The sequence below is a fragment of the Oncorhynchus masou genome, chromosome 26 (genome assembly GCF_036934945.1).
Source record: "Oncorhynchus masou masou isolate Uvic2021 chromosome 26, UVic_Omas_1.1, whole genome shotgun sequence".
NCBI lineage: Eukaryota > Metazoa > Chordata > Actinopteri > Salmoniformes > Salmonidae > Oncorhynchus > Oncorhynchus masou.
In genome coordinates this window covers 18,899,252-18,926,786 of record NC_088237.1, presented here as the reverse complement: position 1 = coordinate 18,926,786, position 27,535 = coordinate 18,899,252, and the positions used below count along the sequence as shown (strand labels likewise).

The 27,535-nt window shown below is 44.1% G+C and overlaps 1 protein-coding gene across 1 annotated transcript; it reads right to left on the bottom strand.

Moving 5' to 3' along the window:
- Positions 1-3,684: 3,684 nt before the first annotated feature.
- LOC135514959 (insulin-like growth factor I) lies at positions 3,685-25,806 on the bottom strand. Its single transcript, XM_064938714.1, has 5 exons — positions 25,544-25,806; positions 23,962-24,121; positions 11,329-11,591; positions 9,317-9,352; positions 3,685-7,118 (listed from the first exon to the last, which is right to left on the bottom strand). Exons 1-5 carry the CDS (start codon positions 25,589-25,591, stop codon positions 7,059-7,061), a joined length of 567 nt encoding a protein of 188 aa, XP_064794786.1. The 5' UTR covers positions 25,592-25,806; the 3' UTR covers positions 3,685-7,058.
- Between the last annotated feature and the right edge of the window lie 1,729 nt (positions 25,807-27,535).

Sequence of the window (27,535 nt, the reverse complement as noted above, 5' to 3'; positions counted from 1 at the left end):
GTGCGCATTCCCTCTGATTATGCCGATTTGGCTATCGCCTTCAGTAAAGGGAAGGCGACCCAATTACCACCTCATCGTCGAGAGGACTGTGCGATAAACCTTCTGGAAAACGCTGCATTTCCTAGGAGTCACGTGTATCCATTGTCCCAGGAGGAGACAGTTGCGATGGAAACATATGTTTCCGAATCGCTGGGACAGGGGTACATTCAGCCCTCCATATCACCCGTCTTCTCAAGCTTCTTTTTTGTGAAGAAGAAGGATGGAGGTCTGCGTCCGTGTATTGATTATAGAGGTCTAAATTCCATCACAGTGGGGTTTAGTTACCCACTACCTCTCATCGGTACGGCAATGGAATCATTTCACGGGGCGCGATTCTTCACAAAACTGGACTTGAGGAGCGCGTATAGTCTGGTACGTATCCGGGAAGGAGATGAGTGGAAAACCGCATTTAGTACTACTTCTGGTCATTATGAGTACTGCGTCATGCCATACGGGTTGAAGAATGCTCCAGCCGTTTTCAATCTTTCGTAGATGAGATTCTCCGAGACCTGCTCGGGCAGGGAGTGGTAGTGTACATTGATGACATCTTGGTCTATTCTGCCACACGCGAGCATGTGTCTCTGGTGCGTAAGGTACTTGGGCGACTACTGGAGCATGACCTGTATTGCAAGGCGGAGAAATGTGAGTTTTTCAAACAGTCCGTTTCCTTCCTGGGGTATCGTATTTCCACCTCCGGGGTGGTGATGGAGGATGATCGCGTTACAGCCGTGCGTAATTGGCCGACTCCGACCACGGTGAAAGAAGTGCAGCGGTTTTTAGGGTTTGCCAATTACTACCGGAGGTTTATCCGGGGTTTTGGTCAGGTGGCTGCTCCCATCACCTCACTGCTGAAGGGAGGACCGGTGCGCTTGCGCTGGTCAGCAGAGGCGGGCAGAGCTTTCAGTCGTCTGAAGGAGCTGTTCACCAATGCGCCCGTGTTGGCGCATCCGGACCCCTCTTTAGCGTTCATAGTGGAGGTGGATGCGTCCGAGGCTGGGGTTGGAGCCGTGCTGTCCCAACGCTCGGGCGTGCCATCCAAACTCCGCCCGTGTGCTTTCTTTTTCAAGCAAGCTCAGCCCAGCGGAGCGAAACTATGATGGGGACCGGGAGTTGTTAGCTGTAGTCAAGGCTCTGAAGGTGTGGAGACATTGGCTTGAGGGGGCTAAATACCCTTTTCTCATCTGGACTGACCATCGTAATCTCGAGTACATCCGGGCAGCTAAGAGACTAAATCCACGTCAGGCTAGATGGGCCATGTTTTTTACTAGGTTCCAGTTTACCCTCACATATCGGCCAGGCTCCCAAAACATTAAAGCTGACGCACTGTCTCGCCTCTATGATACCGAGGAACGGTCAGTAGAGCCAACTCCCATCATTCCACCGTCATGTCTCGTGGCACCGGTGATATGGGAGGTGGACGCTGAGATAGAGAGGGCCTCACGGTCAGAGCCGGCTCCTCCTAACTGTCCAGTTGGGACCAAGTATGTGCCGAGGGTGGTCCGGGACAAGCTGATTAGGTGGGCTCATACTCTTCCCTCCTCGGGTCATCCTGGTATCAAGAGGACAGTGCAGAGTCTGAGAGGGAGATACTGGTGGCCCACACTGGCTAAAGACGTGAGATTTTATGTCTCCTCCTGCTCAGAGTGCTCAGAGCAAGGCTCCTCGGCACCTGCCTAGAGGGAAATTACAACGCCTCCCCGTTCCACAACGGCCGTGGACACATTTATCGGTGGATTTTCTTACCAACCTTCCCCCGTCCCAGGGAAGTACTACGATCCTGGTCGTTGTGGATCGGTTTTCTAAGTCCTGTCGTCTCATTCCGTTGCCCGGTCTTCCTACGGCCCTGCAGACTGCTGAGGCTTTGTTTACCCATGTCTTCCGGCACTATGGGGTGCCTGAGGATATCGTCTCTGATCGGGGTCCCCAATTCACGTCAAGAGTGTGGAGGGCGTTTATGGAGAGACTGGGGGTCTCGGTTAGCCTAACCTCAGGTTTTCACCCCGAGAGTAATGGGCAGGTGGAGCGCGTTAACCAGGATGTGGGCAGGTTTCTGCGGTCCTATTGTCGGGACCGGCCTGGTGAGTGGGCAAGGTATGTTCCATGGGCCGAACTAGCCCAGAACTCCTTACGCCACTCCTCTACTAACTTGTCTCCTTTTGAGTGTGTGTTAGGTTACCAGCCGGTCCTGGCTCCATGGCATCAGAGTCAGACCGAGGCTCCTGCAGTGGAGGAATGGGTACAGCGCTCCAAGGACACCCGGAAAGCCGTTCAGGACTCATTACGGTTAACGGGAGAACGGCAGAAGAGGAGCGCTGACCAGCACCGCAGTGAGACCCCCGTGTTCGCACCAGGGGACAGGGTCTGGCTCTCGACCCAAAACCTGTCTCTCCGCCTGCCCTGTCGGAAGCTGGGGCCGCAGTGTGTAGGGCCGTTCAAAGTCCTGAGGAGAATAAACGAGGTGTGTTATAGGTTACAACTTCCTAGGTATTACCGTATTAACCCCTCGTTTCATGTGTCTCTCCTTAGGCCGGTGGTGGCTGGTCTCCTGCAAGAAGGTGAGGTGCCTGAGGTCCCTCCGCCCCCTCTGGACATCGAGGGTCCCCGCGCGTACAGTTCGAGGCATTCTAGATTCGAGACGCCGGGTGGGGGGCCTACAGTACCTCGTGGACTGGGAGGGGTACGGCCCGGAGGAGAGATACTGGGTTCCGGTGAGGGATATTTTGGACCCTTCCCTCCTGAGAGTTTTCCACCGCCTCCACCCGGATCGCCCAGCACCTCGTCCTCCGGGTCGTCCTCGAGGACGGTGGCGCCGCGCGTCAGGGGGGGGGTACTGTCATGACTTCCGCCGAAGTTGGCTCTCCTGCCCATTCGGGCGGTGCTCGGCGGTCGTCGTCACCGTCCTATTATCCACTACCGATCCCTTTTTCGTGTATCTGTTGGTTTTGTCTAATTGGTTTCACCTGTGTGTTGTTTAGTTAATTAGTGTCTGTATTTAATGTAGGTTGTCCCGCCCTTGTTTTGTGCGGGATTGTTTATTTTGTCATTCGTTTTGTCTGTCGGTGTTTGCTGTTTATTATTCTCCGGTTAGTCTTTATCCTGTGTTGGATGTATTCACCCTGTCTGTATTTGGGTTGACCGTTGTTTATTTTGTTCACCGGAGAATAAAACTTTATATCGCTATCTGCTCTCTGCGCCTGATTCCACCCACCTTGATTAGACGTGACAATCAGTGACACCAAGGTTTATTTTGCAGGTCTGACCTTGCTGTGGATAGCTTACTGTGCTATAATTACAAAGTAGGGAGAATTGTGTGTTAATAAGATGCATTGCTGTAGAATGTGTCCTGGATCTCTCTGTTTCATTACATCTGTTGGATATTCATACTTGACGTTCATTGGTTGGTTTTCCCTTGCATCAAGCGAGTGGGACATGGTGATCAATTACACTCCAAATACTGATACAAGAAAGAAAACTGTTCACCTGGCTGTTTGTTTTTCTTCTTATGTTTGGTTGCCAAGCAAAAGTGGTAAAAACATCTTCGTTATTTTATTAATGGATGATATTCAAAGGTTTCTCAAACGTGCCTGCAGAACATTCTGACACGAGCATGAAAAATGGTATGGAATAAGTGCCCAGACGTTGTCATAATGTTGACAAGTGGTTTATTCAGCAGGAATGGTGAACAATCTGTCAGTATTTAAACATTTTCTACAGAAGGCAATCGAGCACCAGAAATAACAGCACTGTAATTAAACAGTTTCTTAGATGATGGTGAGTTTTGGAATCCCATGGCAATCAATTCAAATGTTTTCCTATTCCAGAGCGCTTGATAGAGTTTTCCTATATGTAATTCAAAATACAGTTTTCATTCATGTTTGTGACATTGTAACTGCTAATTGTGAGATAAATGGTGACAAAGAATCAGTCAAAATAGTGTTTTGGGAGTCAAATAACTGGATTACATATCTAGATTCTATCATGCTCATAGCTTTACTCTGTTGCTGCCCCTCAAGAGGCCACCATTATTATCCTTTATGCCTGCATATTGACAGTCCCACAAAGTCCCACATGGTAAACTTCCATCTTCAGGTTTGTTTCAGGGAGAACTACACTCTTAGAAAAAAAGTTGCTATCTAGAACCTAAAAGAGTTCTTCGGCTGTCTCCATAGGAGAACCCGATGAAGAACCCTTTTTGGTTCCAGGTAGAACCCTTTTGGTTCTACGAAAAACCCTTTCCACTAAGGGTTCTACCTGGAACCCAAAAGGGTTCAACCTGGAATCCAAAAGAGTTCTCCTATGGACAGCCGAAGCTGAACTGGGGTCAGTCTGACCAGCGTATGCCTCAGGGGATGAATGAAACCTACACTTGTATTACTCAAGCGGCATTAGCATAGCTGAACAGCTGATCAGATGGATGGAGACATCAATCAAATGTGATAGCTTATGATTGACAGTTGTCAGTTTATCTATACGGTCTTTCATTAAATACAAATCTGACAATGCAAGTTGAATTAGATTGTGTCTTAATTTAGCTGAGATCTTTGGTATCAGTCTGGTGATATGGTACTGAAGGACAATCGTGCTGATAATAGGAACTCAACAACCTTGTTTTAAAACCACATACATGCATCTCACGGAGGGTCAAATGGTATGCAGCCATAGAGGTCAACCTGGCTTTCAATTCACCTGACAATATCGTCCGTAGCCATATCTGAACGGACAAGATGGAGTCCTAATCTTAACCACTACACAACAACTACATTGTATTGTATGTGTTGATGATTACAGCTGTGGGTTGCTGATAGATGTAAGGATATAAGTACCACATTAATACTTTAGGTCAGACCGTCATTTTAATACTTCTTCTGATCATTTCTATCCCATTTTTATTGATGTCCGAATGCATCAACAGCCCAAAATTGTAAAAGGTTGTAATAAATAAAACATGTCTTACTTTGTGGGGAGCTGAGAACCAGATCTGATTCGCTGTGTCACTTAAGCTCTTTAACACATGGGCATGGTTTTACAAAACAAATCGTTCAACCTCAATCATACATATTCGTAAGCGTCAATGCCTTGGCTTTCTGATCATGGTGCGTTCACATAACATTTCGTTCAGGACAAACAAAAGTACACTATGACTTTTAACACCTTAATATTATTGAAGGATCACAGTTCACAGTGCTTTTTGTCAAGTTATTTGGCATAGGGATCTATATTGAGTAACAATAATTTAAAAACAGTAGAAAAAATAGCGTTTTGCCTTCTTGGGATCCACAACATGATACTTTTTTTCCATGCATTCACAGATTTCACACAAAGACATTTGCTCGCTTATACTACTACCTTATTGAAATTGCTTACAAATAAAAACACTATTAATAAAATGGTGGCCACAAGGCTGTGCAAAAGGGACGACCTCCAACGATAAGCTTTGCCATCTCTCTTTCTCTTCCTGTTTTAGCCCACCGTTGCAAGTAACAAACTACAAAATAGCACCATTATACAGTGGATAGGATTTTCTTAATACGGTTTTGCTATATGATACCATCATGTACAATGATAGTAGAAGAATGCATAGGATAACATAAATGGGAGTATTGGTTGATTATACACTGACAGAGGAGGAAGAGATGTGATGGGTTGTCAGGTTGTTGAAATGGTACATTGACTGTCAGGCATCCAGATTGTGCAAACAGCCATTACTCTCTGTAATCCTGACGCAAACACAGGAATTCTCAGAACATGGTCTGATGGAACCAGTGTGTGAACCTTGCTCACAGTAGCAGAGCTCTGAGTGGCTGAGCTACAAAACGGACTGTGTGTGTGTGTGTGTGCACAGCATTTTTAAACTGCAGCCCTGTTTGTAGGTGTGTGTTTCTAACAGTATTTGAGTTGCATATCATTCACTTGAGTGAACTATATGTGTTGCAGTTCATTATATAGCCTTTTGTAATGAAAAATCCATGCAGTCCATGTTCATACAGAAGAAGCAAAGGTCCCTCCCTAAGCTGACAAAATAAAAGAATGCAGGCCAAGTGAAATCAATCATTAATCGTCTTCCTGTAGCTGGCTATTTTTAGCGCCCCTCTGTCCTGTCCTCTGCATTAGAATCCATTTTTAATCAGACCAGATATTAGACCCAGAGAATCTACTGTGAGTCTTTACAAATTAAATATAAATTGAATCTCCTCAGTACTTTCTGTTTACAGTACAGGATATAATAGTTACTGTCAGTTTCACTAGAATGGCTTAGCAGTACAAGAAGATTGTATCATCAGAATAGGTCTCTGGTCATATTGTTGCCTCAAAGCCTGGTTCTTATGTTATGGTTGCATGTAATACGCTTATTGTCTGTTGAAGCAGTCAATAGTAAATAAATAGCCTTAATGAAACACGTGACAACTGTGAAATTATATTTTGGCCAGAACTGACTGAAGCTGAAATAACATTCTCTTGAGGTTCTAATATATTATGAAAGCAGTGGTTGTTAGATGAGAATGGGGGGATTACTTATCCAATAGCCCGACTACTTTGCATGGCCCAACCTCTCAGTGTAAAGCTTAAACTCTTTCAGAGTTCAGGTAAAGAGGATGAACCATTGGCTCCCATAGACAGACAGGTAAAACGTGTCTGCTGGCCGCCCTCCTATTGGCTGTATGTAACACAGAGCCTATCAGAGGCCACCAGGGACACTATAGCTCAGCTCACACATGGAGGTATAAGACGAAGAAGCTCTTTGATGTGTAAGCAGCTAAACTAGTCTGTTACATTGGTTTGACATGGAATATAATTCCTTCCAATATGAAATGGTGCAGTGTATAAAATAATAAAAATACCTCTCATTTAACCCCAGCACTTCAACTCTCAGCTAGAGACATTACACACAAAGCTTATTACCATTAGCATTGTACCATTATCCACCTTTTGTTGTTTTACAGTGAACCATTCCACAGGGGCACCAGGTATGGGCCCACCCTTCTCTCATCCCTGTCCGCCTGTCCGTTAGCTTCTGTCTTCTACATTCGGTAGTTCCTTCCCCCTGTGTTTCCTCGACTTGAGTTCTTCTGATGTACCTCCTGAAAAGGGTGGAGGGGGAACAGATTTTAAGGAGGAGAAACATTAGATAAGTGGATTAGGAGAGTGGGGGAAAAAACAGCTTTGGGTCAAAACCCAGTGCCTGTGTCTAGAACAACACAGCTGTACAATTAATGGATGATGATTTCATAACCTTTTGCTATAGTGAAAGAGCCACAAACAGTACAGTATCGAGTATCCTCCCTACTAGAGCTGATAGGTCATATTCAAACCACAAGCCACCAGAGCGGCACTGACATTCAACACACTGTCCCTCTGCACATGAATAAATCAATGTGATTACATGCATGCCATTACCCTCTGTAACTAGCATGCCACAAATCTGTTGCAATCTGAGGACCAGGGTTTCAGCACAAAATGTACAGTATGAAAGTAGAATCTGTCTCGGAGAGAGAGTGCCCATGGGTCTACCACAAAAACCACTTAGCCCTCCGCCCCTTCGCTAATGGCTTTCTTTTTTAAGAGAAGAGTTGTAAAATGCACCAAGTCCAAGCTTAAAAGGACGACATGGACACACAGGTGGAATTGGGAAACTAAGGGAGAGCAAAGAAACATTTCTTCTGGTTGGGTTGACTACTTTGGTTGGACTGGGCTTGACTACTAATTAAATTCTGTGCTTGTATTTCCTTCCCTCTCACTGACTGACTGTATTCTGCTGTAACCTGTCCAAGGAGTCATATATATCATGGCATGCTATATTCTACACTGAACAAAAATATAAACGCAACATGTAAAGTGTTGGTCATGAGCTGAAATAAAAATCCCAGACATTTTCCATATGCACAAAAAGCTTATTTCTCTCACATTTGGTCCACAAATGTGTTTACTTCCCTGTCAGTGATCATTTCTCCTTTGCCAAGATAATCCATCCACCTGACAGGTGTAGCATATCAAGACGCTGATTAAACAGCATGATCATTACACAGGTACACCTTATGCTGGGGACAATAAAAGGCAACTCTAAAATGTGCAGTTTTGTCACACAACCCAATGCTACAGATGTCTTAAGTTTTGAGGCAGCATGCAATTGGCATGCTGACTGCAGGAATGTTCACCAGAGCTGTTGCCAGAGAATTGAATGTTAATTTCTCAAATTCTTTCACTTTAGAGAACTTGGCAGTATGTCCAACCTGCCTCACAACCGCAGACCACGTATAACCACGCCAGCCCAGGACATCCATATTGGGCTTCTTCACCTGTGGCCACCCGGTCAGCTGATGAAACTGTGGGTTTGCACAACCAAATCATTTCTGCACAACTGTCAGAAATCATCTCAGGGAAGCTCATCTGCATGCTCTTTGTCCTCACCAGGGTCTTGACCTGGCTGCAGTTTGGCATCGTAACCGACCTCAGTGGTCAAATGATCACCTTCGATGGCCATTGGCTGGAGAAGTGCGCACTTCACAGATGAATCCCGGTTTCAACTGTACTGGGCAGATGGCAGACAGTGTGTATGGCGATGTGTGGGTGGGCGGTTTGTGCTGATGTAAAAGTTGTGAACAGAGTGCCCCATGGTGGCGGTGGAGTTATGGTATGGGCAGGCATAAGCTATGGACACAATTCTCTTTTATTGATGGCAATTTGCATAGAGATACCATGACGAGATCCTGAGGCCCGTTGTTGTGCCATTCATCTGCCGCCATGACCTCATGTTTCAGCATGAAAATCTATGGCCCCATGACGCAAGGATCTACACAATTCCTGGAAGCTGAAAATGTCCCAGTTCTTCCATGGCCTGCAAACTCACAAGACATGTCACCCATTGAGCATGTTTGGTATGCTTTGGATTGACGTGTACCACAGCATGTTCCAGTTCACACCAATATCCAGCAACATCACACAGCCATTGAAGAGGAGTGGGACAACATTCCACAGGCCACTATACACAGCTTGAACAACTCTATGAGAAGGAGATGTGTCGCGCTGTGTGAGGCAAATGTCGGTCACATCAGATACTGACTGGCTTTCTGATCCACACCCCTACCTTTTCTTTAGGATATCTATATTCCCAGTCATATGATTAGGGCATAATTAATTTATTTAAATGGACTTATTTCCTTATATGAATTTTAACTCTTGAGTAAAGTCTTAGAAATTGTTGCATGCTGCGTTTATATTTTTATTCTGTGTAGTTATAGTAGGAAAGTACCACTGCAATAGTGAAGGACAAACAGCCTACCTTGCAAGATGTGTGACTATTCCCAGATAAAGGTTTCTGTCAGGAAAAATAATAAAACCGTTCAGATATGACACATTTGCTTTCCACTATGGTAGTTTATTGTCCACAATGGAACAGTTAGCCACTCTCTAAGGGGTAAAAGTCAGTTATTGGTGTTTTCTGTCCTCATCAAGCCTTCGCCTTAATGTCTTAATTTGGAGTACATGCTCTGGAAAAAGCCTGACACACAGTGTCTTCGGAAATCATTCAGACACCTTGACTTTTCCCAAATTTTGTTACGTTACAATCTTATTTTAAAATGTATTAAATCAAAAAATGTCCTCGGCAATCTACACACAATACCCCTTAATGACGAAGCAAAGACAGCCTTTTAGAAATGTTTGCAAATTTATCCAAAATTAAAAACAGAAATACCTATTCAGACCCTTTGCTATGAGACTCAGGTGCATCCTGTTTCCATTGACTATCCTTGAGATGTTTCTACAACTTGATTGGAGTCCACCTGTGGTAAATTCAATTGATTGGCCATGATTTGGAAAGGCACACACCTGTCTATATAAGGTCCCACAGTTGACACTGCATGTCAGAGCAAAAACCAAGCCATGAGGTCAAAGGAATTGTCCGTAGAGCTCCGAGACAGGGTTGTGTTGAGGCACAGATCTGGGGAAGGGTACCAAAAAATGTCTGCAGCTCCCGAGTGGCACAGCGGTCTAAGGCACTGCATCTCAGTGCTAGAGGTGTCACTCCAGACCCTGGTTCGGTCCCAGGCTGTTTCACAATTGACCATGATCGAGAGTCCCATAGGGCGGCACACAATTGACCCAGCGTCGTCTGGGTTAGGGGAGGGTTTGGCCAGGGTAGGCCGTCAGTGTAAAATAAGTATTTGTTCTTAACTGACCTGCCTAGTTAAATAAAAATAATTTAAATAAGAACACAGTGGCCTCCATCATTCTTAAATGGAAGAAGATTGGAACCAGCAAGACTCTTGTTAAAGCTGGCCGCCAGGCCAAACTGAGCCATAGGGGGAGAAGGGCCTTGGTCAGGGAGGTGATCAAGAACATGATGGTCACTCTGACAGAGCTCTAGAGTTCCTCTGTGGAGATGGGAGAACCTTCCAGAAGGACAACTATTTCTGCAGCACTCCAACAATCAGGCCTTTATGGTATAGTGGCCAGATGGAGGCCACTCCTCAGTAAAAGGCACATTACAGCCATCTTGGAGTTTGCCAAAATGTACCTAAAGACTCTCAGATCATGAGATAAATGATTGGTCTGATGAAACTAAGATTGAACTCTTTGGCCTGAATGCCAAGCGTCACACCTGGAGGAAATCTGGCACCAACCCTATGGTGAAGCATGGTGGTGGCAGCATCATGCTGTGGGGATTTTTTTCAGCGGCATGGACTGGGAGACTAGACAGGATCGAGGCAAAGATGAACGGAACAAAGTACAGAGAGATCGATGAAAACCTGCTACAGAGCGCTCAGGACTTCAGACTGGGGTGAAGGTTCATCTTCCAACAGGACAATGATCCTAAGCACACAGCCAATACAACACAGGAGTGGCTTTGGGACAAGTCTCTGAATGTCCTTGAGTGGCCCAGCCAGAGACCAGACTTGAACCCAATTGAACATTTCTGAAGAGACCTGAAAATAACTGTGCATCAACGCTCCCCATCCAACCTGACAGAGCTTGAGAGGATCTGCAGAGAAGAATGGGAGAAACTCCCCAAATACAGGTGTGCCAACCTTGTAGCGTCATACTCAAGAAGACACGTGGCTGTAATCGCCGCCAAAGGTGCTTCGACGAAGTTTACTCAGAAGGTGCTTACTCAGAAGTACTGAGTAAAGGGTCTGAATACTTATGTAAATGTGATATTCTTCGTTTCATATTTAATTTTGGGGTATTGTGTGTAGATTAATGAGGGGAAAAACAATATCTATGTCCATTCTGTTTCACTGATGTCAACTGTGTATGCTCTTATAATGTATATCTGTTTGGTGCTGTGCTCACCTTCTTGGGTTTTGTCTTGTCTGGGTGCTGTGCTGTCCTACGCTCTGTGCCTCGGTCCACGTTTTGCACTGCAGTACTAACCTTGGGTGTTCTTGGCATGTCTGTGTGGCGCTGTGCGCGCACAGAGCGAGCCGCCTTGCCAGACTTGACAGGGGCACAGTACATTTCGAGCCGCCGCAGCTCGCAACTCTGGAAGCAGCACTCGTCCACAATACCACGGTTATGTGACCGCCGTGAACTGGGGCCATACCCCGTTGGTTTACCTGGAGAGACAGAAAAAAGAATTTGTGTTACTACACGTGAAGACATAAAGAGCATGTAAAGAGCATGCAGAGAGCATGTAGAGAGCATGCAAAAATCATGCAGAGAGCATGTAGAGAGCATGCAAAGAGCATGCAGAGAGCATGTAAAGAGCAAGGATAGCTGTTGTTCCAGTTTGTTCTGTAAGTAAATAAAAAAGATAACTGAAGACAGCTTGTTGTTTATGATTATACATGTTGGACTTCCATGTATGTTTGTCTTCATGTTATAGGTCGAAGTTAAACATTGAGGTAAAAGTAGAGGTCATAGGCATGTTAAGTGTTGTGTCACGGGTGTGTTAGGTCAACCACAGGTGCTTTAAAAGAGCCAATGGAATCATATACAACATAACCCATTACAGTCTTGGATATGGACCAACTCCTTTAGTGCAGATGTCCTGGAAGGTCTTATATATGTGAGCTGAATGAATCCAAAAATGCTGTAATCATTTGTGGCTGTGCGCCAGGACCTGGGCCCTGTAATAGCTGAGTGCTAACGGCCAGGTTGTGGACTTGATTATTCTGATATATGGACAGCGGTAATGACATTGATTCCTTCACTGCAAAATGTACAGGGTATCGCATTGCACTGTGCGGACTCTTTTTGGCAGCCGTGCGGCAGTAAAAAAGGTCACGGTCACCGTAACATTGAGAATATCACGTTCTGACGTTTTAGACCCATTAGGCCAAACCTCAACCCCTCGGGGCCCATCAGCCTGCTGAGAAAGCAGGCCCAGGCCTAAGTCACACCCTCTGGCAGCCTGGTTGGTCGTTTCATTCACATTTTCACCTGGCAACCCAGCAGCCCTTTATTGCTGACAATATCAGAGCCAGTTGAACTCTGGATACTGTGGATGCTGATACAATGCAGCCATGCTGTTGTTCCCTAACAACGATATGGCTTTCCTGAGACACGACTAGACTCATAGTTCCCATACGTGCAAAAGATAGGCAGTTGGTGGCACCTAAATTGTGTGTGTGTGTGTGGGGGGGGGGTCATAGTAATGGCAGGAAGAGAATAAATGAAATGGTTTCAAACACATCACACACATGGTTTCCATGTGTTCGATATCAGTCCATTCACTCCATTCCAGCCATTATTATTAGTCGTTCAACCCTCACCAGCCTCCTGTGGTGCAAAGCCAGAGAGGCTCACCTGGAAGTCTGGTGCTCTTCAGTATGAATCGGAATCTGAGCACTTCTCTGAGAACCCAAGTTACCTTCTACAGTGATGTGAGTGGAAGGGAGGAGGAAGTTAGGAGTTGCTTTGACACCTGAATGCCAACAGCTTTTGACTCCCTCTCTCCAAACCCACTTTCTTTCAGTGGCCGTTAAAAAATATCCCACTCTCCATTTACAATTCCCCGCTCACCTCAGGCAATATAGCCTTGATAGGCTTTTCCCTGTTACCAAATGAAATAATAATAATGTAATATGGCATTTACAAGGAGGAAATGCCTTTCCCTTTCAGAGTTAATAGCTCTTGGCCTGGGAGCCTGCCAGTGCTGACAAAGTGCATTAACTTCTGCTCTATGCCTTCCTTATCTTGACAATGTTGTTTTGGACAGAGAGGTGCTCCAATTCAGAAACAGATGCATCTCTCCACAGTTCCCAGTCAGGACCCTGGGTACAGTGTGAAGAAAGATTATGGAGGTAGTTGTACTGTGTGTGAGAGAACACTGATCTCAAGTCAGATGATGAAATACAGTGTGTGTTCATGGATAGTTGAAGGTGAGAGGGTTCTATACTGGCTAAACGGTTGAAGGTGAGAGGGTTCCATACCGGCTAAAAGGTTGAAGGTGAGAGGATTCTATACTGGCTAAAAGGTTGAAGTTGATAGGGTTCTATACTGGCTTAAAGGTTGAAGGTGAGAGGGTTCTATACTGGCTAAAAGGTTGAAGGTGAGAGGGTTCTATACTGGCTTAAGGTGAGAGGGTTCCATACCGGCTAAAAGGTGAAGGTGAGAGGGTTCTATACTGGCTAAAAGGTTGAAGGTGAGAGGGTTCTATACTGGCTTAAAAGGTTGAAGGTGAGAGGGTTCTATACTGGCTAAACGGTTGAAGGTGAGAGGGTTCTATATTGGCTAAAAGGTTGAAGGTGAGAGGGTTCTATACTGGCTAAACGGTTGAAGGTGAGAGGGTTCTATACTGGCTAAAAGGTTGAAGGTGAGAGGGTTCTATACTGGCTAAACGGTTGAAGGTGAGAGGGTTCTATACTGGCTAAAAGGTTGAAGGTGAGAGGGTTCTATACTGGCTAAAAGGTTGAAGGTGAGAGGGTTCTATACTGGCTAAAAAGTTGAAGGTGAGAGGATTCTATACTGGCTAAACGGTTGAAGGTGAGAGGGTTCTATACTGGCTAAAAGGTTGAAGGTGCTGCAGTGGACAGCAAGAATAGTTGATTCCGCAGGCAAGGAGAAAGAGATAGTTCTCACCCAAGGTCTATGTCCAGATCAACAAGGTCAATCATTGCTTTTAGGATTTGACCAACACAATGTAGGCTAAAGGTAATCAGGCCATGTTATAGCCTCCTTACAATGAGAACTGCATGTGCAATACACCAGTTTTGACCTTGAGAATGAAAGGTAGCAGGTCTCATTGTTTGAAGACTATTTGGGGATTTTCATAACTTCATCCCTCTTTGTGTCGGTAGCTGGGCCCACTTAAAGATGCACTCTCTGACTTTTGTATAATTTCAGCCAGTAGTTTTGAAAGTGGCGCTCACGAGCCAAAACCGGTCCCTGTTTTTTGTGCACTACGTCATTCAATTGTGTAGGGCGGCAGGTAGCCTATCGGCTAGAGTACTTTGACCAGTAACCGAAAGGTCGCTGGTTTGAATACCTGAGTCGACAAGGTAAAAAATCTATCTGTGCCCTTGAGCAAGGCACTTAAACCTAATTTGCTCCAGGTGCGCCATGCTACTATGGCTGACCCTGTAAAACAACACATTTCACTAAACCTATCCAGTGTATGTGACAATACATTTAAAAAAATGTTTTACTATGTCATCCATTTTGTTTGATATGTTACGAATTTTGCAATTCATATGATATCATCCGAATTTCTCAATTTGTTTGATATGTTACAAATCCAATTCATGCAATTTGTTGTGCTTAAGATCACGGAGTGCATCTTTAATGTAATGTTTACTGAATGGCATGTTGTAATTAAGCCAGAATAAACCATGATAAATTGTCACTTAACCATTGTTGCTGACGTGTAACAAGGAATTTTCATGACGAGGGAAACCTTCTTGCGAGGCCGAGTTTATGATTATTCAATCAGACAGGTTGTATTGTGAGCCAGGAGTTGATTGTGCTGGCCCTGTTTTCCAATCCCTCCCAATAAAGGCCTCCAAATGAACATCCGCTATTATTCTCAAAATAACCTGTAACCTTCTGAACAAACAGCTGGAGAGGAGAAAAATCATCCGGATGCAGATTTTAACATGAAGAAGAATCAGCTGTAGCTGGTTTTAAAAAGCAGAAAGCATCAGTAATCAGGTGGAATAGGTTTTGGAAGGTTTTAAGTGCCACGTTTCAAGGGCTCACTGACGGTAATCCGCCGTGAACAAAGAGTTGGTGTCCTGTGTGCTGTTGTTGTAAACAAACTCAGACAAACCACCTTCTCCTGCCTGCCGTATGGTGTGGACATCCAGCCCGGTGGATGGTGTGAGAAACAGTCTGTTTGAGAAGGGGGATCCGTGGTGATTGGTAAAGGTTATTGTTTTGGAGTTTGGTTGCAGCCATTCAAGGCATGGCAGATTAGTGGTAGGCTCCACATCTTCTGTTTGTGTCACTGTCGTAGACAGACACCCACAACAGATTAGGGTGCAGTTTTGTTTTGGTGTTGTGTGTTGTTGCACACATCTATTGGATGGAAGGAGGGCCCATTTCCCCCCTTTTTGTAGGGTGAATGAGGGTGAATAGATTCAACTGAGATCTAAGTGCTGCATAACAATTGTTTGGCTGCGTAGAGAGAGGCTCCATCATGACTTGAAAGAAGGAATGTCTACAACTCTGTAATGCTCCCCAGTGGTTTATTAAGATGCACACAAGACAATGTTTTGATCCCACTGCGATCTTTGTCAGGTCAGTCGACAATGTCTTAGCTGAAGAGCAAGGCAGCCTGTTTAGGTCAACCTGACTGAGCAGCACACAAGCTAGAGGGACCTTTTGGTCAAGCAGCATTGGCATTTTGGCAGTAGTGCCATAACAGCAGAGAAGCATGGGTGCAAATATAAGCCATACTTTTTTAACTACCACTATTGTGCTCATGATCATGCTCAAGTTACTATTATATTTTATTTGTCATGTGCAGTGCATTCGTGAAGTATTCAGACCCCTTCCCCTTATCCACATTTTGTTACGTTACAGCCTTATTCTAAAATGGATTAAATTAATAAAAATCCTCATCAATTTACACACAATACCCCATAATGACAAAGCAACCTTAATTATATCCTCCTTATTCCTGCTTACAAGCTAAAATTAAAGCAGGAAGCAACAATGGCTCGGCCTATAAAAAAAAGTGGTCAGATGAAGCAGATGCTAAACTACAGGACCGACATGAGTAAGACCTTTAAACAGGTCAACATTCACATGGCCGCCGGGCCTGACGGATTAACAGGACGTGTGCTCCGGGCATGTGCTGACCAACTGGCAGGTGTCTTCACTGACATTTTCAACATGTCCCTGATTGAGTCTGTAATACCAACATGCTTCAAGCAGACCACCATAGTCCCTGTGCCCAATAGCACTAAGGTAACCTGCCTAAATGACTACAGACCCATAGCACTCATGTCCATAGCCATAAAGTGCTTTGAAAGGCTGGTATTGGCCCACATTAACACCATTATCCCAGAAACCCTAGACCCACTCCAATTTGCATACCGCTCAAACATATCCACAGATGATGCAATCTCTATTACACTCCACACTGTCCTTTCACACCTGGACAAAAGGAACACCTATGTGAGAATGCTATTCATTGACTACAGCTCAGCGTTCAACACCATAGTGCCCTCAAAGCTCATCACTAAGCTAAGGATCCTGGGACTAAACACCTCCCTCTGCAACTGGATCCTGGACTTCCTGACGGGCCGCCCCCAGGTGGTGAGGGTAGGTAGCAACACATCTGCCACTCTGATCCTCAACACTGGAGCCACTCAGGGGTACCTGCTCAGCCCCCTCCTGTACTCCCTGTTCACCCATGACTGCATGGCCAGCCATGACTCCAACACCATCATTAAGTTTGTGGACGACACAACAGTGGTAGGCCTGAACACCGACAACGACAAGACAGCCAATAGGGTAGAAGTCAGAGCCCTGGCCAGGTGGTGCCAGAATAACAACCTATCCTCAACGTAATCAAGACCAAGGAGATGATTGTGGACTACAGGAAAAGGAGCACCGAGCACGTCCCCATTCTCATCGACGGGGCTGCAGTGGAGCAGGTTGAGAGCTTCAAGTTACTTGGTATCCACATCACCAACAAACTAGATTGGTCCAAACACACCAAGACAGTTGTGAAGAGGGCACGACAAAACCTATTCCCCCTCAGGAGACTGAAAAGATTTGTCATGGGTCCTCAGATCCTCAAAAGTTTCTACAGCTGCAACATCGAGAGCATTCTGACTGGTTGCATCACTGCCTGGTATGGCATCTGCTCGGCCTCTGACCGCAAGGCACTTCAGAGGGTAGTACGTACGGCCCAATACATCACTGAGGCTAAGCTGCCTGCCATCCAGGACCACTACACCAGACGGTTTCAGAGGAAGGCCCTAAAAATTGTCAAAGACCCAGCCACCCCAGTCATAGTCTGTTCTCTCTGCTACCGCATGGCAAGTGCTACCGGAGTGCCAAGTCTAGGATCAAAGGCTTCTCAACAGCTTCTACGCCCAAGCCATAAGTCTCCTGAACAGGTAATGAAATTGACTATTTGCATTGTGTCCTGCCCCCCCCCACCTTTTTACGCTGCTGCTACTCTCTGTTAATCATCTATGCATAGTCCCTTCAACTATACATTCATGTACATATTACCTCAATTAGACCGACTAACCTGTGCCCCCACACATTGGCTACCCGGATTATTTGCAGTGTGTCTCGCCACCCCCACCCACCAACCCCTCTTTTACGCTGCTGCTACTCTCTGTTTATCATCTATGCATAGTCACTTTCACTATACCTACATGTACATATTATCTCAATTAGCCTGACTAACCTGTGCCCCCGCACAGTGACTCTGTACCTGTATATAGTCTTGCTACTGTTGTTTTCACTGTCATTTTAATGTTTTTTTTTACATTTTATTTCTTTACTTATCTATTGTTTACATAATACCTATTTTTTACTTACAAATTACACTGTTGGTTCGGGCTTATAAGGAAGCATTTCACTGTAAGGTTGTTGTATTTGGCGCATGTGACAAATATATTTTGATTTGAAAATAGTTTTTTTGAAATGTATTACATAAGAATACAGATCCTTTGCTATGAAACTCAAAATTGAGCTCAGGTACATCCTGTTTCCATTTATCATCCTTGAGATGTTTCTACAACTTGATTGGAGTCCATCTGTGGTAAATTCAATTGATTGGACATGATTTGGAAAGGCACGCACCTGTCTATATAAGGTCTCACAGTTGACAGTGCATATCAGAGCAAAAACCAAGTCATGAGGTCGAAGATATTGTTCGTAGAGCTCTGAGACAGGATTGTGTTGAGGCACAGATTTAGGGAATGGTACCAAAACATTTCTGCAGCATTGAAGGTCCACAAGAACACATTGACCACCATCATTCTTAAATGGAAGAAGTTTGTAACCACCAGAGTTCCGCTGAGAGATGGGAGAACCTTCCAGAAGGACAACCATCTCTGCAGCACTCCACCAACAGGCCTTCATGGTTGAGTGGCCAGATGCAAGCAACTCCTCAGTAAAAGGCACATGACAAACAGCCCGCTTGGAGTTTGCCAAAAGACACCTAAAGGACTCTCAGACGATGAGAAATAAGATTCTCTGGTCTGATAAAACCAAGATTGAACTCTTTGGCCTGAATGCCAAGAGTCACATCTGGAGGAAACCTGGCACAATGCCTAAGGTGAAGCATGGTGGTGGCAGCATCATGCAGTGGGGATGTTTTTCAGCAGCAGGGACTGGGAGACTAATCAGGATCGAGGGAAAGATAATCAGAGATCCTTGATTAAAACCTGCTCCAGAGCGCTCAGGACCTCAGACTGGGTTGAAGGTTCACCTTCCTACAGGACAACGACCATAAGCACACAGCCAAGACAACGCAGGAGTGGCTTCAGGACAAGTCTCTGAATGTCCTTGAGTGGCCCAGCCAGAGTCCGGATTGAGCCCGATCAAACATCTCTGGAAACCTGAAAATAGCTGTGCAGCAACGCTCCCCATCCAACCTGACAGAGCTTGAGAGGATCTGCAGAGAAGAATGGGAGAAACTCCCCAAATACAGGTGTGCCAACCTTGTAGCGTCATACCCAAGAAGACTCAAGGCTGTAATCGCTGCCAAGGTGCTTCACCAAAGCTAAATAGGATATTTCAGTTTTTTATTTGTAATAAATTTGCAAACATCTCTAAAAAACAGTTTTTGCTTTGTCATTATGGGGTATATTGTGTGTAGATTGATGATGATTTAAAAAAAATAAGTAGAACAAGTCAAGAGGTCTTAACACTTTCCGAAGTAAAAATATAAACGCAACATGCAACAATTTCAACGATTTTACTGAATTACAGTTCATATAAGGAAATCAGTCAATTGAAATGAATTCATTAGGATCTAATCTAAGGATTTCATGACTGGGCAGGGTCTCGGCCAATAAGAATGAGTTTTCCCCCCCAAAAAGGATATATTAGACAGAAATACTCCTCAGTTTTATCAGCTGTCCGGGTGGCTGGTCTTAGAGAATCCCGCAGGGGAAGAAGGTCCTGGACTGGCATGGTTAGGCGTCTTATGGTAGAAATATTAACATTCAATTATCTGGCAACAGCTCTGATGGACATTCCGGCATGCCAATTGCATGCTTCCTCAACTTGAGACATCTCTGGCATTGTCTCGTGTGACAAAACTGCAAATTTCAGAGTGGCCTTTTATTGTCTCCAGCACAAGGTGAACCTTTGTAATGATCATGCTGTTTAATCAGCTTCCTGATATGCCACACCTGTCATATTTTTGTGCTTATGGACATTTTCTGTGATCTTTTAATACAGTTCATGAAACCTTCGGACCAACACTTTACACGATTATTTTTGGTCAGTATATTTGAACGACTTCTAAGACAAAAGTCAAAGAGGCAGGCCACTCACTGCTCCATCCTGCTGCTTGGATAGAGCTATGCTGGAGACACTGCAGCACATAGCTCACATTCCTCAAACGAGTAAGGCTGTAAAGACAGGGCTCTCCTCCAGAGTGGGCACAGAAAGGATCTGAGTTTTACAGCCTCTCCGTGGTTAATAAAAAACTGTGAATTCTTGGAACCGGTGCAGCGCACTGCCTGTGGAGTGTCAGGGAGTTTATGGTTTGTCGGGGTCTACGAAAGCTGCTATAGACCTGGAAACTACCTCTTTATCACTGGTACCACAAAGAGTTTATAGCCTAGCTAAATTTCCCTCACATTTCCAACTGAGGTTATGTCTGCTTTTAGGCAATTAAAAGCTAGTTTGTAAGAGCATTTAGGATCCTAACTCAGTGAGTTAGGGTCTCGTGGGATGGGATAGACTGGATGGGTCAGTCAGTTCAAAATTATGTGACATAGCAAGCTTGGCTAGCTCTGGCTATTTACAGTCTCGGAACCATTTACCAGGGTTTAAGTTTCGGTTTTAGCCCTAAGTAGAGGCCTCAGATGAAACTGTAGGCTATAATAATGTGGGCACAATGTGTGCAATATCTGTATATATATATCAATATCTTTATGGTCAAGCCTGGCCAACATCACCAGTAGAACAGGTTTATTTCAACTCAAGCCTTTGTGTCTTGACTCCAAACTGACAGAACTCAAATCTAACATCCCCATCCTGTCGCTTTCATGATAAGTATTTGTGTTATGCAGAGTAGTTATTCAGTGAGGAGGGTCAACATTCTCATTTCAGCACTCCATGGAAAAACAACACCTTTTCACAGTGACAAAGTGCACACAGGAGACCGTTCTTTCTTTAGTGCTGAGTACCTTCTGCTGAGTGTGTGTGTGTGTTCAGGTCCAGTGTATAAAACTAGAGAGGTGGGGAGGTGGAGGGGAGGGGGGCATCCTGATCATCCTGTAATCCCCCATAATCCCCTGCTGCTCCGGGACAAGGCCTAGCTGTGTGGGTAGTGAGGCTGATGTGCTGTTTACACGTTCTCCACTCTCCTACTCCAGCTGCTTCAAATAGAATAGACACAGAGAGACAAACAAGGCTGAGAAAGGATAGGATGGCTCATCAATGGCTGCTTAAAAGCAATTTACTCCCCTCCTCTGTTCCTCGTTCTGTTTAAACTACATGCTGTTGGGAGGGCGATGTCACAGTGCCAATCTGAATTTGTTTTCATCCCGACTATAAATGTATCTCATGTACAACTCTCTCTGAACTAGTGGCTTATGACATGGCATTATGAGACAAAAAGGACAAGACTGGTTTGTATATTGCCCTGTGTGGCTGAATCTCTGTGCCTTTTGCTGAATAGGTTTATCTCTGACCCTGACATGGTTCCTTCTGATTCAAATGTATATAACTAATACATTTACGAATACTCCCAGCATCATCCACATTAGAGACTTGGTATATGCCATGACATTGTATTTATGGAGTTACTAAGAGAAAGGTGGTGTGGTGTGCCATAGAAGTCCTTTTTCATTTTTAGTCAGTTGTATTTTTTCCACATCCTAGAGCTCTGGAGTGTAGGTGCATTGTAGGGGTTCACTTTTAGACTGTGAGAGGAAATTCTTCAGAATAGAATAACCAGCTCCATCCAGAGTACATTACAGGAAGTGGGTGTTATCTACAATAAAAGCTCAGGAAGAGTTGATTCATGTCTTTCAGAGAATCTACAGTACCCCACTGATCAGAGAATGTTCCTACCGATTTTCCTCACAATTTTCCTGTCGTCCAGTGTTCCTATTTGCAAACTGGGGTTACCCAGATTCTGTTCAAAAGGCCCCCACGAAGACCAGATTCACAGTATGTCTGTATATCCACTCTACTCCACTCAACCTGGGAGGAGTTTGCCTGCTAAAGCATTACTAAGACAACTGAGGATTTCTAGGTCAGGCTAATAATTGGAAAAACTGACTACGGTTGTGGATTTAGTTTTTATTCTTTAGACCACATTTTGTTTCAATAAAATATTTTTCCACCGAGTAGTATTTCACATTTCTGTCAAGGTAATGAAATATGAAGTCTTGAAATGCAAGTGCAGCTACTTTAGCAGTGACATGGTGGGTAAGGTGGATTGGCCCAGCGTCTCAGCCCGCAGAAAGCCCAGTGTCACTGCAACACGTTGGGGACACATCATTACTACGGTGGCTGCCAAGTTCAATATGGTGCAGCAGACTGGAGGGGAGGAGTTCAGCTCAGGAGCAGACCAGACCTGACAACCGCAAGGAGCTGTCACTCTTCCCAGTGCAAAAGACGACAGAGCCGAAAATGGATTATCCAGATATCTCACGTAAAGACTCATTGTTATACTTGTGGTTCCATCTGACAGCAGGAGAGAGAGATATACTGTCCACACAGTGAGCCACCTGCTGTACATACCTCACTGTTCCTTTCCAGAAAGGATGGAGTGTGCCTGAAATGTCCTCGACTCAATTAACATTTTTTAACACGAGAACAAGGCATTGATGGATGGGCACTTTGCAGCTCAATGAACGCACAGTACAGTCTATAGTCACATGGATGCAGTTTAGTTCCAAACCTTGACCGATTGAATTCCCAGAGCCAGATAAGGTCTATCTGATGTCTGTGAGTTCATGATTGGAATGATTTGCTGTTTATGTCCATTGTTTGGTTCATCAATTTATTATCATAGAATAATCTTGTTGAAGATACAGTTATATTCCAAATACAAGATATGGCAGTGTGGCAAGTTCTGGCAACTCAAGATTATATTCCATAGGCCATGTGAAATCCATTAAACACTCAGAGAATACATAAACCCCTTTCACAGTCTCACATCATCAAATCTCCCAGACAGTCTCACACCTCATCAAAAGTCTTTACACATATGAAATATTTCATCAAGTTCACAGAATAATTGTTATCACGCAATCAAACATTCTCAACTCTGTCACAACTCGTCAACAACACCAAAAAACACCACCTCAAGAGAACTTTCAAAGTGGCATTCCACAGTACATGGTTGTGAGTTAACTGAGAAACTACCATGATGTAATACAAGTCTGAATTAAGTTGGAGTATAGAGCCTCTTTCAAGATGATTGACATCTCTGAGCTGTATTGATATGTCAATGTCAGAGATACAAAAAGGATGGTGCACAATAATGGTTGAGCCTTGGAGAGGTGGTAAAGAGAGACTTGACACTTGTGTGTGCAGTGATTTCACTCAACGCCAGTTAGGGACCCTCAAGTCAGCCTCATTCAGTGTATGGCACTAATGAGCCAAACCACAACCTTTCTGAGTCCATGGTTCTAAGGGGAAGAAGTAGTCCCCTGAGGGAAGGATCAGGGTCCATGTCATAGGAACACTGGCTACTGCTGAGTGGGAGAACGCAACACCTTGACACAGCTCAGCACTGCCATATATTGCATCTTGTTCTGGCCTTTGTGCCTCCAATGGAAAATAGGAGATTTAAGTCCTGGATTCTTAGCGGATGGTTTTCTTTGGGTAGCTTTCCCCATTTCTGGTGGAAAAAGAGTTCACTGCAACATTTATGTCTCTCCCTCCTTCTTACAGATAGTCAGCCTCAATTCCACTTAAAACCCCATCCCCATAGACCCAGCAGCCATCTGAATGAGCATAATATACATATAGCTGTTTAATATCATTCTACACTTCATTTACCTCTCAGCAACCCCCAGAACCTCACTCCTGCTTCAAGGGTATTGCATCATGTGATTCTGTATATTCCATTAGTCTAAGTCAGGAGTCCATCACAATCATGGACAGAGACAAAATATACATATAAGCATCAACTATTTCAAATCTGATAAGTCTACAGCTGAAATGTTTAATAGGAGTGCGGAAAAGGACAGCGGGAATGGTTATTAGAAAGGGAAGGCCAGATGAGAGAGATCTGATACTGTTTAATTTATGAGGTTGCGCATTAGCGCTTTGGGAGAATGGAGCAGCAGCAATCCTTTATAAATAAATAAAAGGTGCACTTACTGAAATAAAAGCCTCTCTCTCCACACACAAACTGCAGCGTGTCCACCAACTCCGCCCCACACAGGGTCTCGGGCCCCGCCCCTGTTGCCGCCGAAGTCAGGGTTAGGACGCACAGCAGCAGTGAGAGGGTGTGGGTACAGGAGACACAGCACATCGCACTCTGCGTTCAATGGGGAGAAGGGCACAGTTAGTAGGGCATGGCAGGCAGAGAATATCGTCAGTCTCACCGCCCATATCGTATTTCATTAGTGTCAGTATGACTTGGTGGCAGTGATTTCAACATCCTCGTCATTATCAGTTTTTACTATAGAATTGCGAAATATATAGCTAGGTTTTCTAATGGGTTCACAATAAGGGAAGGAACAGGTGTCTATGGAACCGTGACGTCCAACACAATCACACCATTATAATAAAAGAGCCTACAATAATACCAGTCTATGAGTTTTGGTCACGATTTACGCACGTATGGTCCTTGACGTTTATTAATTCTTACAAGCATATTAGGATGTATGGAGCGGTGACTGCACGAGCCGCTTCCAGAGGAGAGGGCGCTTTCCCGGTTCGAAGCTCATACACATCATTGTCTTGTCTGTAGGCTATTTCACTGATAATATTCCTGCAGCCATCAGACAGTTACGTTTCACAACCCGATTATCAAACTTTTGGGGTGTTATAATAAAGAACAATTGCATAGGAATTAGTCACAGAGAGGGAGAGGTATGCATAAAACGAATGCTTAAATCAATCAATGCGATAATATATCTTTAAAATCGTTTGTTTCCAAGCAGTCTTCTTTAAGTAGGCTTAGTTTTAAGATAATGTAATGATGCCCTTGCTTTCTCTCAGCTCCAAAAACGATCGTTCAGGACAGGAGCCACAGAGCCAAGGATCTTGCCTATCCAAACATGAGATGGAAAACGGTTCACGCGCCAAACCCAGCAGATGAAGCATACCGGGACAAATTTACATAATAAAGAGAATATATACAGGATTCATATACATCACAACCCCTACAACATAGCGCCTTAAACCCTTCCTTATTGTTTGTTTTCCTACAATCCAATGTGGTACCCAAATGCGGAGTCAGCAGAAATTACTTTGAAAGTTCAGTAACTAATGCAGCAGCATTAGTGGTTTATATTCATGGAAACGGAATCGGTCGGCGCGCAATGCGCAAACGTGTCGAAACTCATGCTGGAAACGCATTGAAACATCCACGCGAGTGTGTTAACTCATGCACGCAGACATGCCTAATAACCTTATTTGCGTAAAGTAAATGAAAGTAAATGTTATAGCTAGGCTACATATAATGTCTATGTGGAAACAGTCAAACGTGCTTTCACAGAAAATGCACGCAAATCTACCTGCTGACATGTTCTGATAGACATTTTGAAATAGTCTATAATAAAACCGATGTGTACATTAAATCCCTGAACTAAAATAATCTGCTATAATCAAACATGGGTCTTTATTCATTTTTGCTTTGATACTGCAAATAAATCAGGTTGGTTCTTGCAACAACAACAACACAAATTGTAAGTAAGGTAACAATCTGGTGTCAAAGGAAATTATTTAAAGTTACCTTGAAGACATCACATAAATGCCACTGGAAGAAATGACCGCTAGACATCCCCACGGGTCTCCGCACGACAAAGCCCAGCAAAAATGAACTTGTTTGAAGTCATTAAAAACAGTGAGAAAGTGGATAAGATGCAGGCAATGTCACATCTCAATATTCCGACTTTGTTCCATTGCGCAGGCTCGTTTTGGAGAAGTGAGATTTAGCGAACAGGAGACGGATTTAGAGAGAAAATCCCTCACATGTATCTACATTACACAGACATTTTCAACAGGAAACAGCTGGGGCAGCATTTGCCTTCTCCTCATCCTAAATTATTCATTAAGGATTTTGGGCACATATTCAAATAACGTCATCATTTATACTTTTCTTAGAATGGGATTGAATTTTGATCTCTTTAAGGCTTGGACCCATACCACCCGCTCTTCTCAAAGCTTGTTACGTGTAGAAATCTCAATGATGAGTTGTTATAGCCATTGGAAAATAGAATTATTGTCCACGAAGCTCGTGCGTAATTTATGTGCCACATGTAGGCTATGTGTCTTCATATTCATCATCTATTGCATACATATCTATCTCCAACGTTTGATTTAGTGGGATTATTCATCATCATGATTTAAATATTTTCATAAACTAGAATATTTGAGTATTTATGTACAGTGTACACACAGTCAGCAGGCCTGCACATTGGTCTCTTTTTTCATACAATTCATATATGTTTATATTCATATATGTGAATATCACCCCTTACCTCAAGTCATCAGGATTAAAATCCCACATCTAACCACTTGATTATTCATGTAGTTTTATACATGTAGTTTTAAATAACCTCTTGTTTGGTCTATCTGCAAACAACATGGCAATACATCTAATTTTACAATGCAAATATTATGACCACTCAGTGTTTGTCACTGAACACTGCATTGCCACTTGACAGCCCAAATGTGGGCCTTTTCCCAATCTGTGAATCTGCACCTTGCTCTCCCCTTGAGTTGACATGTGTCTCAGTATCTGTTGACAACAGCACTCTTTCCATGGTAAATATGTATGCCCTTGAATAGGACAATCCTCTTTTTTTCCAATAAAGGGCAGTGTTTTGAAAGACCACTGCCTAATTGTCCTAGGGCTTAAAGAGGGTTGATTTCACCAGCAGAGATAAGAGATCAGCACTGATCCAATCACTAAACAGGAGATCAGTGCTGACCCAATCATAAAGCAGGAGATCAGCAGCACAGCTCCAGTTAGCACAGACAGTGTCAGCGCATCACATAAACAAGAACGTATCCAGAGAGGGCAGTGCGTGGACACAAACAGGCAAAGATGACACCTTATAATGCCACCAAAGAGGGTCATAACATGCAAGCACATTCAAAGACGTCACAGGGTGTATGAGGACATTCAATTTACCTATTTAAACCTAACATGGGCAGATAGTGACTACATTCATATACAGTTTTCACCCAATGCAATATGTTATGCATAACAATGTTACCAGTGTTAAGTGGATGAGCCCAGCAGGGAATATAAAAGGTTTCAAGATGCCTCGATAACTTTGATCAAGACCAACATCCTATCCACCCCCAAGCCTACTGCCTCCAAATGTCCTCCCTGCCCCTGGCTTAGCTACAGCTCCAGCAGATTGGGTGCATTGTCATAACCTTTAATTCAGTGTCTCTCTCTTCAGTTCAGAACATTGGGGCATTATCATCCAACCGGCTGGATGGCACAAAACAGAAGCACAATGTACCATACACATTTTCACTCCCTGCTGTGTATTGCATCATGGTAACGAGTAACCATATAATAGTAAACAATGATGCACTCCTGATTAAAGACAAAGCTGCTTGAGCTGACCTTGTCAAATCAGGGCATGCAAAATAAAACTCCTCTGGTTCCAAGAAACTTACACAAACCTCGCTATTAATCCGTGTTTTCTGTTGAAAAACTTGTCTAATTTGGCAACCATCTTCTCAGGTGATTATAAGTCCCACTGCC

Excerpts from the sequence above, each read along its gene's own strand:
- LOC135514959 (XM_064938714.1), bottom strand. The coding sequence starts at position 25,591 with ATGTCTAGCGGTCATTTCTTCCAGTGGCATTTATGTGATGTCTTCAAG. Across the intron at positions 9,353-11,328 it reads ACAAGACAAAACCCAAGAAG|AAACCTTTATCTGGGAATAG; the intron begins GTGAGCACAGCA and ends TTTTCCTGACAG. Across the intron at positions 7,119-9,316 it reads ATAGTCACACATCTTGCAAG|GAGGTACATCAGAAGAACTC; the intron begins GTAGGCTGTTTG and ends CACCCTTTTCAG.